The 11,805-nt window shown below is 41.2% G+C and overlaps 1 protein-coding gene across 42 annotated transcripts in view; it reads right to left on the bottom strand.

The window, feature by feature from the left end:
• The window catches only part of UBAP2 (ubiquitin associated protein 2), a 129,733-nt gene that overhangs the window by 68,817 nt on the left and 49,111 nt on the right, over nt 1-11,805 (bottom strand). For 25 of the 42 annotated variants that reach the window (XR_013404740.1, XM_077965827.1, XM_077965824.1 and 22 more), the window contains 3 exons: nt 11,156-11,233; nt 8,273-8,383; nt 315-468 (listed from right to left, as the gene is read on the bottom strand). Coding sequence is in view for 35 of the 42 variants with exons in the window: in XM_077965827.1 (XP_077821953.1) it covers nt 315-468; nt 8,273-8,383; nt 11,156-11,233 (343 nt within the window). In the remaining 7 variants the exon portion in view is untranslated. Of the gene's footprint in view, nt 1-314; nt 469-8,272; nt 8,424-11,123; nt 11,234-11,805 lie in introns of all 42 variants that reach the window. The other 17 variants (XM_077965821.1, XM_077965835.1, XM_077965816.1 and 14 more) reach the window with 2 other exon arrangements.

The raw sequence follows: 11,805 nt of genomic DNA, 5'->3' as shown, positions 1-11,805 counted from the left end.
AACCACCTGCCTATAGCCCAGGTCAATGTTGATATGAAACCACATGGGAGGCTCTTATGAAACTAGTCAGGTGCCACTCATTTCTAGTGTTAACTATTAGAACAAATTCTGCATTGAGGAAACAAATTTATGAGCATGCTATGGACTAATCTTTCAGTTGTTCAGAATGTAAGGAAACTCCTAAGAAAAAATTTGAGAAAGCTGAGCGCAGTGGCTCATGCCTGTAATTCCAACACTTTGGGAGGCTGAGACAGGAGGGTCACTCGAGACGAAAGAAGAGAAGAGAAAAAACTGAGGAGAAAGTCTGTACTTACATTCTCTGCCACGATTGCCACCTCTTCCTTTCCGGTTGTTGTTTCCACGTCCACGACTTGACTCTTTCTCGCTTTTCTTCTCTCTATTCTCTTTGTTTTCTGAATTTTCTTTTGCAAAATTCTTTTTCTTCCCCCCTACGGTCTCCCATGAAGTCTATCAGAGAGAACGGCTGTTAATCATTTATCATTCCAAGTGTGTATAATTATCAAGGGCACATGCATGTATCTTTCTTTATTATTATTATTATTATTTTGAGATGGAGTCTCGCTCTGTCGCCCAGGCTGGAGTGCAGTGGTGTGATCTCGGCTCACTGCAAGCTCCGCCTCCCAAGTTCACGCCATTCTCCTGCCTCAGCCTCCTGAGTAGCTGGGACTACAGGCGCCCGCCACAACGCCCAGCTAATTTTTTGTATTTGTAGTGGAAACAGGGTTTCACCGTGTTAGCCACGATGGTCTCGATCTCCTGACCTCATGATCCGCCCTCCTCGGCCTCCCAAAATGCTGGGATTACAGGCGTGGGCCACCGCGCCCAGCACATGCATGTATCTTTCAAATCTAACTACCCACAGCCTGCAGCTCACCTGCTTATCATTTATTTCCATATAGTTCTACTTTCTTGATGATAAAGATAACAATCTTCTTGCTAAGCTCCTGTTGCTAAATAATTACAGCTATTAGCTGACCTGACAAAATACTGTACATTTTCCCAACATACAGCCCTTTCCTAGGCAAATTTAGGAATACAGTAAATGTCATTTCCCCAAGCTCCTATTCTACACCACCTCAGTTATCTCTCTATTAGGCCTTAAATCTATGTATTAATTCAAAGACCACAAAATTACTTAGAATGATGCCCCAAAAGCTCCAGGAATACAACCTTGCCTGTTCCATTATTCAAACTAATTATCTAAAACAATTTAATGGCAGATAAATAAAATTTTAGCTTGGTTTTGGTGGGCTTTTAAAAATTTTTTAAAGTACTTAAAATTTTAACCTCCAAAGAATTCTTCTAGTGAGAAGTCAAATAATTTATATAACCTCCCTTCTCCACCTCTTCCCGAATGGTGATACCAAACCTAATCATATCATATATATACACAAATTGCTGAGAAAAGAAAGATACTACATTCTTGACTATAAGTGGATATAAAAATTATCAAGCAGGGTAGTTACAGAGAAATCCTAAAATTAGCCCAATAGTTTCTATTTACTTATTCATAATCTGCCTTATATCAGAAGGGATTTGAAATGACTCCATCCAAAATTAAGAGTAGCAACTATTTTATGCTTTTTTTTTTTTTTTTTTTTGAGACGGAGTCTCGCTCTGTCGCCCGGGTTGGAGTGCAGTGGCCGGACCTCAGCTCACTGCAAGCTCCGCCTCCCGGGTTCCCGCCATTCTCCTGCCTCAGCCTCCCGAGTAGCTGGGACCACAGGTGCCCGCCACCTCGCCTGGCTAGTTTTTTTTTTGTATTTTTAGTAGAGACGGGGTTTCACCGTATTAGCCAGGATGGTCTCGATCTCCTGACCTCGTGATCCGCCCGTCTCGGCCTCCCAAAGTGCTGGGATTACAGGCTTGAGCCACCGCGCCCGGCCGCTTTTTAAAAATCTTATGAAAAAACAAAATTTGACATTGTATATCCAAACTAAACATTAGCACTGGAAATTAATAAACTAAAATTTGGGTGATAAGCTGAATTATTTCCATAACAGTGGAAGCTAACTTCCAAACACTTTTTTGAAATGGAATATTTGGTCTCTGCAAAGTTCTGATGAACTCACATATTTAATTAGATATAAAATGGATATGAACAAGATATAAATTATTTTCCACCTCTAAGTTTTGATAATGAAGATTGAATATACTGACACCTGATAGTTAAGGTGAAACAATCAGGTATTATCATACAGTTCTGGTGAGCATGCATCTATTTTAACTTTTCTAGAAGGTTACTTAGCAATAGTACCTCAAAATTTTATTTTTTTTGAGACAGAGTCTCACTCTGTCACCCAGACTGGAGTGCAACGGCGCGATCTCGGCTCACTGCAACCTCCACCTCCTGGGAACAAGCAATAACTCCTGTCTCAGCCTACCGAGTAGCTGGGATTACAGGCATACACCACCACACCCAGCGAATTTTTGTAATTTTAGTAGAGACGGGGTTTCACCATGTTGGCCAGGCTGCTGTCGAACTCCTGACGTCAGGTGATCCACCTACCTTGGCCTCCCAAAGTACTGGTATTACAGGCGTAAGCCACTGCGCTTGGCCTAGTACCCAAATTTTATTTGGTGCATACTCTTTCAACCCAGCAATTCTACTTCTAGGCCCTTATTCAGATAAAATAATGTGTCCAAGCACACTGGCTCATGCCTGTAATCCCAGCACGTTGGGAGTCCAAGGCAGGCAGATCACTTGAGGCCAGGAGTTGGAGACTATCCTGGCCAACATGGTGAAACTCCATCTCTACTAAAAATATAAAAATTAGCTGGGAGTGGTGGCAGGCACCTGTAATCCCAGCTACTCGGGAGGGTGAGGCAGGAGAATCACTTGAACCTGGAAGGCTTGATCCTAGGAGGTGGAGGCTTCAGTGAGCCAAGATCATACCACTTCTCTCCAGCCTGGGTGACAGAGCGAGACTCTGTCTCAATTACAATAACGTAATAATTGTTCAAACATTTACGTGCGGACAAAATGATCAACAGCATAAAAGGAGGGGAGGGGGATTCCCAAAATATCAAGTTCAGGAGACTAAGTAGTCTAGAGTATCCATAAATGGGGCAGTACACAGCCATTTTACCAGTTATATAGGTACATACAGGAAGAGGTCCTTGATAGAAAAAGCAAGCTATCAGCAAACAGCATATAAAATTACATTTTTTAGTTCAAATAGAAGCCTATGTACTTACTAAAGGAAGTGGTATAAGTCATTATCTAAGTGAGGATGTTTAATTTGATGTAATCTTATATTTTTCTGTAATTACTTTCTAATTAAACAATAAAGCTTATCTATGCCAGAGAAAATAATGCCCATACTGCACAAACTCAATTTATTATGTTTGCTAATATGAAAATACGAGACAACTGTGTAAAACAGAATCCAGTCCTCTTAGGTTATAATACAAAAAGTAAATTCCAGAGGTCCTAGAAAAATCATCCCAGAAGAGTTGGCATAAAGTGTATGTATACACAATGTATATCTTTACACAGCCTCGCCTAAAGGTACTCTATAAAGGGGCCAACTGTCTTTGTAAAACACCTGAGAAACACTTTACCCCACTTCATATAGCAAATGATACCCCGGCCAGGCGCAGTGGCTCACACCTGTAATCCCAGCACTTTGGGAGCCCAGGGTGGGCAGATCATGAGGTCAGGAGTTCCAGACCGACCTGGCCAACATAGTGAAACTCCATCTTTACTAAACATACAAAAATTAGCAGCCAAGTGCAGTGGCTCACGCCTGTAATCCCAGCACTTGGGGAGGCTGAGGCGGGCAGATCACTTGAGGTAGGGAATTCAAGACCAGCGTGACCAACATGGAGAAATCCCATCTCTACTAAAAATACAAAATTAGCCGGGCGTGGTGGCGCATGCCTGTGATCCCAGCTACTTGGGAGGCTGAAGTGGGAGAATCGCTTGAACCCGGGAGGCAGAAGGTTGCGGTGAGCCAAGATATTATACTCCAGCCTGGGCAACAAGAACAAAACTCCATCTCAAAAAAAAAAAAAAAAAATTAGCCAGGCATGGTGGCAGACGTCTGTAATTCCCAGCTACTCAGGAGGCTGAGGCAGGAGAACTGCTTGAACCTGGGAGGCAGAGGTTGAGGTTGCAGTGAGCTGAGATCATGCCAATGCACTCCAGCCTGGGTGACAGAGCAAGACTCCATCTCAAAAAAATAAAAATAAAAAAAAAGACACCCTCCCCATCCTGCTGCCCCTCAAGCAAAGTCTTGGTTTATGAGATCTACAAAGACAACTTATTTGAGGGTGGCAAATAGGGAAAAGAACCTTTAAGAAGCAATCTTTACAATACCATAGTAACTGCTAAAAAGATTACTGTGTATTTTGCAGAAGTCTGCAAAGCATGCACACATGCATACTTTGAAAAGTCAACCAAGTAATTATAGAGGATTTCCAAGAGAATTTCTGGCAACCTCTGTTATCGGTATTTTGCTACTTGTAGAATGGGTCTGAAGAAAAAGAGGAGAGGTCCTCCCAGTCACCATGTAATAATCAGAACAGCAGTCTTCAAAGCCAGCTAGTTCAAAAATTACTCTCCCACCACTTTGCCTTTGCCAAAAACTACCAACACAAACAACTTACTAAAAACAGTAAGTACATTAATGCAAGAGACTAATACTTCAAAACAATTTTGTCACACCAACCAAACGTTATGATGAAACAAAAAGTTCAGTACTTGTGTTCAATATCTTCCTTTGTGACAGATATACTTACATAAGAAAAAATAAACTTAACCTTAAAAATATAACGGACGATTCCACTTAATACCTTTTCCAAGTGATAATTTTGTTTCAGAAGACTTTGGCACAGAGGAAGGTTAGAATCGTTTGCCTTCATGCTCTTGCTCCTAGCAACATCACAGTGTTTATATTCTGTCAACTCTACTCCAATTAACTCTATCTCAGTCAAGGGAAGATAATCAAAGCCATTTAGCCATGGGTGCTGCAGACGGCAACCAGGTAAGAGATGAGGCAAACAGTATGAGAGACAAGATGTACCAGAGAACGGTCCTCAACAAACCAGGGTTTCAAAGACTTCCTCCAGCCTGAGCAACATAGAAACACAGAGAGACTCTATCTCTACAAAATATAAAAATAATTAGCCAAGTGTAGTGGCATGTGCCTGTGGTCTCGGCTACTCGGCAGGCTGGAGGATGGCATAAGCCCGGGAGGTCGAGGCTGCAGTGAACCATGATGGCACCACTCTACTCTAACCTGGGCAATGGAGTGAGACCCTGTCTTAATAAAAAAACCCCTAAACACCAAACAACTAAAACAAAGACTTTCCCTCTACTTCTGTATTTCCCCCACAGCCCACTCAGCCCCGAACAAGTGTATTCTTTCACAACTATAGTCAGAACTTCATCTGCTATTTTCTTATCTTTGAAGAAAACAAAAGTCAGATATAGCCCACACTATAAAATTGTTCAAGAGGTAACCAAAAAGACATTCACGAAAAATTCAGCTTTACTTTTTTTTTTTTTTTTGAGACCAAGTCTCGCACTGTCACCCAGGCTGGAGTGCAATGCCGCAATCTCGGCTCACTGCAACCTCCGCTTCCTGGGTTCAAGCGATTCTCCTGCCTCAGTTGCCTGAGAGGCTGGGATTACAGGCACCCACCACCACACTTGGCTAAGTATCTTTAGTAGACATGGGGTTTTGCCATGTTGGCCAGGCTGGTCTCGAACTCCTGACCTTGTGATCCACCCACCTCGGCTTCCCAAAGTGCTGGGATTACAGGTGTGAGCCACCGCGCCCAGTCAGCCTTACTTTCTAATACATAGCCTAGAAGCACCTCCTTCAGGTTCTGTCCCAAATGAGGAGGGGGTGTTAAAACTCAAAACAGAAAGAGAAAACTGGACATTTAAGACTTAAAAATTCACCTAACTACCAGAGAAAAGGAATTAAATCTGCTGCAGCTAAAGGAAAGGCAACAAAAATTAGTGTCCGGACTTACCTGTGCCATAAAAAGATCCAAAAAGATCCCCTCCAGTGAACAATTTGGATTATTTTGTTTATTCCCAAAGATGTTTCTTTTTCTTTTTTTTTTTTTATTAAATGAAGAGGGCAGTTAGGCTCTTCAGTTCACTTTGAAAATAACTGAAAGCCATGCTCTGCTGTATCCATTAGCAATAAGGTAAACAGATCCTCCATATTTTGCAAAACCCAGGATACTTATTCCCAAGTCAGTAAACCAAAATTATTCAAAATTTTAATTTATCATTTAACATGGTTTTCCCCCCCAAAAAAATCACAAATTTAGTGGCTTGTCTTGTGTATCAGTGTTCTCTTACATGGAATTTTACCAACAATTACTGCTACATTCAAACAGTGAAATCTTTTCCACATTAGTTAATTTTTACTGTAAAAGAATTCATTCTCTTTGTTTCACATCAACTAAAAATACAGTCATTTTAGCTTTCAGTTTCTCACAGTTCAGTTTTGTATTTCTTGTACCTAATGCAGCATGGCCCTAAAATGAGACTTCAATTAAATCTGAACACTGACACGGTCAGTTTGTTTGTTTTAAATTTTCCAAGGAAAAGCAGTTATTGATGTGTTCATCTTTGTATCCTCTTTTAGGTGAGTCATTATTTGTTTTAATCTACTCTAAAATAGTTTCCTCAATTTAAGAAATATAAACACAGGCCAGGTGTGGTGGCTCACACCTGTAATCCCAACACTTTGGGAGGCCGAGGCGGGTGGATCACCTGAGGTCAGGAGTTCGAGATCAGTCTGGCCAACATGGCAAAACCCTGTCTCTACCAAAAATACAAAATTAGCCAGATGTGGTGGCGCATGTCTGTAGTACTAGCTACCTGGGAGGCCGGGGCAAAAGAATCACTTGAACCCAGGAGACGAAGGTTGTACTGAGTCAAGATCGCACTACTGCACTCCAGCCTGGGTGGCAGAGTGAAGTTCCGTCTCAAAAAATAAAAATAAAAATAAATATATATATATATATATATAAACTATATTATATAATATTTAAATATAAATACATACACGCAGAGAGCATAGTTTTAGGGCTGACAAGTGCCTGGTGTAGCTTTAGCTGCATCCTTCTTAAAATCCAAGGCCTGAGCTCATGAGCCTGCAAGCTCACCAAACTTAACCCAATATTCAAAAAAAAAAAAAAAAAAAAAAAAAAAAAAAGGCCAGGCATGGTGGCTCACACCTGTAATCCCAGCACTTTGGGAGGCCGGTGGGCAGATCGCGAGGTCAGGAGATCGAGACCATCATGGCTAACACGGTGAAACCCCGTCTCTATTAAAAATACAAAAAACTTAACCGGGCGAGGTGGCGGGTATCTGTAGTCCCAGCTACTTGGGACGCTGAGGCAGGAGAATGGTGTGAACCCAGGAGGCGGAGCTTGCAGTGATCCGAGATCAAGCCACTGCACTCCAGCCTGGGTGACAGAGTGAGACTCTGTCTCAAAAAACTAAAATTAAAGGCCGGGCGCTGTGGCTCAAGCCTGTAATCCCAGCACTTTGGGAGGCCGAGACGGGCGGATCACGAGGTCAGGAGATTGAGACCATCCTGACTAACATGGTGAAACCCCATCTCTACTAAAAAAATACAAAAAAAACTAGCCGGGCGAGGTGGTGGGCGCCTGTAGTCCCAGCTACTCGGGAGGCTGAGGCAGGAGAACGGTGTCAACCCGGGAGGCGGAGCTTGCAGCGAGCCGAGATCCCGCCACTGCACTCCAGCCTGGGCGACAGAGCAAGACTCCATCTCAAAAAAAAAAAAAAAGAAAAAAAAAATTAAAATAAAATAAAACAAAACAAAATTTAAAAATAAAGAAAACTTAATATTCCACATAAGCAAATACATATACCAGCAATTCTGGTTTTCTGTTATGCTAGAGATGTAAGAAGTAATTAGAGGTGAGGACTGAGATGAAGAAACATAAGCAACAGAGCCAAGAGATGCTTTTCAGGTGAGGGTGGTGAAAATACACACAGGTCCAGAGATTTCTGGAAACTGTAAGGCTGGAGTAGATCACCAAGTTCTCCTTCAAGTCTTCAGATTCTATGACTTCATGAAGAAACCATACATAACAAAAACAGTCTTTTCAGGTAATCGTTCTTTCTGGAACTTAAAACAAATATGGAATGGCACCATAATCCATTCCATCCCCACCCCCAACCAAGGTGAAGTTGAAAATGTGCTATGGAATTGTAGACAAATGTAAACAATGCAAATCAATTAATAATACTTACTGTGTCTGAATTCCCTTCCAGCAATATATTGATAGCTTTGTTCACATCTCCATTACAATCATGTAGGGCCACTATGCATTCATCCTGATTTTTCCCTGTCACTTCCATAAGCTAGTGAATATATCAGAAAATGGTTAGAGGCAACCAAAAACTGGCACTTGATGTTAATATTAAGACTCTTCTATACAAATACAGAATTACATAATCCTTCTACATGAAGATAGCCTCTTCTAGACTCTGAGTTTACAATGAAGACACGTTTTATTTTTTTTGTGGCCATTCCATGCATGTCCTTTCACTAACACTGGTAGAATTTAACTAAAAATCAATCTTCCTCCAAGTTGACCAAGGAGCAGATCATTAATCAGCAGCACATACATACGTACCAACATTCTCAGAATACCCAAGATCAGGTATCTGAATAATCAGATTTAATTCAAGGACACAGGATTCCTAAACTTAAATATGAGGTAGAACTATAAGAGTACATGGTCACCATTCATGGAAAATCCAATACAAATTTTTTGTCAGGGATAATATTCCACATATTGGCTTTCACCATTTGGATTAGAACACTTCAACGGCCAGCCGCAGCAGCTCACGCCTATAATCAACACTTTGGGAGGCAGAGATGAGAGGATCACTTGAGCCCAGAAGTTCGAGACAAGCCTGAGCAATATAGTTAGACCTGATCTTTACAAAAATTTAAATGAGCGTGGTGGTAGGAGGATCGCTTCAGCCCTGGAGGTGAAGGCTGCAATAAGCCATGATTGTGCCACTGTACTATAGCACAGGAGACAGAGAGAGACCCTGTCTCCCCACCAAAAAAAGAAAACAAAAATATAATTCCATATACATACTAAGTTACATAACACCCTAAAGTCTTACTAGTGGAATTCTGCTACTATCACAAAACACACTCCTAGACATATTATTTTCTCAAGGATCTTCAACACGGTGCTATGCTTGAAGTAATGATGAAAGAAACTCTTCAGTTTATCATCATTAGCAAGGGATACTTGTTACTTAGCGTTTTCATCACTAGAACAATCACAGACTAGGCAAAATGCAGGTTTCTCAAGTATCAGTGAATAAACCTATGATTTTGTATCTATTGCATTTTAACTACATTTAACTATTTTAGTATGTACTAGTTGAAGTTCAAAATAGCTTGATCCCAACATATCAAGTGATTTGTCTATGGTCACAAAGGTAATTAATAGCAAAGCCCATCTAGAACCCAGGCCTCCTCATCTCATAACCACAGCTCTCTGCACTATACCATTTGGCCTCTCTGCTTTCATCTTTTCATTTTATCAAGCAGCAAAAGTTCTGCATACTCTATAGCTTTCTGACGCTTCAGTCTTTGGATAGCTACTAATAAAAGTCTCATTTTTATCAATGATCTGTACTAAGTGAATGCCTGCAACATACAATTTTTAAGACATACAGGCCGGGCGCGGGGGCTCAAGCCTGTAATCCCAGCACTTTGGGAGGCCGAGACGGGCGGATCACGAGGTCAGGAGATCGAGACCATCCTGGTTAACACGGTGAAACCCCGTCTCTACTAAAAAATACAAAAAACTAGCCGGCCGAGGTGGCGGACGCCTGTAGTCCCAGCTACTCGGGAGGCGGAGGCAGGAGAATGGCGTGAATCCGGGAGGCGGAGCTTGCAGTGAGCTGAGATCCGGCCACTGCACTCCAGCCTGGGTGACAGCGCGAGACTCCGTCTCAAAAAAAAAAAAAAAAAAAAAAAGACATACAGTCAGCATCAAAATTACCCCAGTGGTCAGATTACTGACAGAACTAAAGTTGGAACTTAAATCTCTGAACTCCTGGGCCAATGCTCTATCTATACTATTCAGATAAAAGGCGATGTACTATATATAAGTGTATCTCAAACTGTATGAAGATCTCATTCCAGAGAAGGAAATCTATGATTTCTTGTGAGACAAGACAAGATTTCATTGTGAGACATTTACTCCAAAGAACAATTATTAGATGACATCTACTAAGAGTAGGAATATCTGGCACTGAGATAGGGGTTACAGCTTCGTTTCTAGAATCTTGATAAGAAACAAAGTCAGCAAAGTAGAGTTGGAAATTAAGATTAAGTTATCAAAAATACCTCTTATTAAAGTTTGAAATGAAGACATTGCCCTAAAATTTAATTTGTATTTTTCCAACAAGAGTATGAAATCACAACCATGTCTGAAATGGCAATTCAGGCCAGTAATCCTGTAATCCCAGGACTCTGGGAGGCCAAGGCATATTGCTTGAGCCCAGGAGTTCAAGACCAGTCTAGGCAACATTGCAGGACTCTGTCTCTACAAATATTTTAAAAATTAGCTGGGCATGGTGATGAACATCTGTCATCATAGCTACTCAGGAGACTGAAGCAGCAGGATAGCGTGAGCCTAGGAGTTTGAGGCTGCAGTAAACTACGATAGCACCACTGCACTCCAGCCTGGGCAATAGAGCGAGATCATGTCTCTATGAAAAGAAATGTTTTAAAAGGTAATTCAGTTCATCCCTAACATTAAACAAAATTCCCAGAGACTGTGCCAAATGTTAGATATACTTTCTATGTATATACGTATAGGAAAATCTCAGTGTGCTTACAGAAATGTCTGGTTCAATGTTCACATGTAAACACTAATAACTCAGAAAGATTGTATTGTAAGGTAGGTGAACATATTCAATTCTTTTGCTTGCCCACCAATAAAGGTATTTAATCACAAGTCCAAAATCCAATACACAGATTTCAGGTGAGACTAGAAGCTAGAAGTAATACTTTAAAACAAAAATCTTTACTGAAATTATCCCTTTAAGCACAATCCAAACAGATTACAAAAATGATGATATCCTTTGCCAGAAACATACCTGCTTAACTTTAGCTTCAAAATCTGAATCATTCTTATCAAAGATCACTTGAGCAAGACGCATCTGTTCAGCTGTTGCCTGGAAAGTACATACAATTGTTAAGGATTTGAAAACCAAAAGCTTAAGTTAGATTCCAAAATCTGGGTCAAACAGATAAGGCTCTCAAGCACTAGAAACACTAAGTAAAAACAAATAAAAGACCCTGAATTTAGGCCTCTCAACCTGTTCCCATAGGAAAAATAAGCATCAAATTAAGTAACATAAAGGACCTATTCCTTTGACCAAATGACCTAAAGTTATTGTTCATCTTAACTGGCCATATGACTTATTTGAATTTTCTTTCCCTTGGCAGGGTCGGGGAAATCAGCTCAAAAGAAAGCAGAAAAACAAAAAATAATGAAAACTTTTTGGCCGGGCATGGTGGCTCATGTCTTTGGGAAGCCAAGGTAGAAGAACTGCTTGAGCCGGGCGCGGTGGCTCAAGCCTGTAATCCCAGCACTTTGGGAGGCCGAGACGGGCGGATCACGAGGTCAGGAGATCGAGACCATCCTGGCTAATATGGTGAAACCCCGTCTCTACTAAAAATACAAAAAACTAGCCGGGCGAGGTGGTGGGCGCCTGTAGTCCCAGCTACTCGGGAGGCTGAGGCA

The sequence above is a fragment of the Macaca mulatta genome, chromosome 15, assembly GCF_049350105.2.
Source record: "Macaca mulatta isolate MMU2019108-1 chromosome 15, T2T-MMU8v2.0, whole genome shotgun sequence".
NCBI lineage: Eukaryota > Metazoa > Chordata > Mammalia > Primates > Cercopithecidae > Macaca > Macaca mulatta.
The sequence above is the reverse complement of the archived record's forward strand: the minus strand, read 5'-3'. Positions and strand labels throughout refer to the sequence as shown.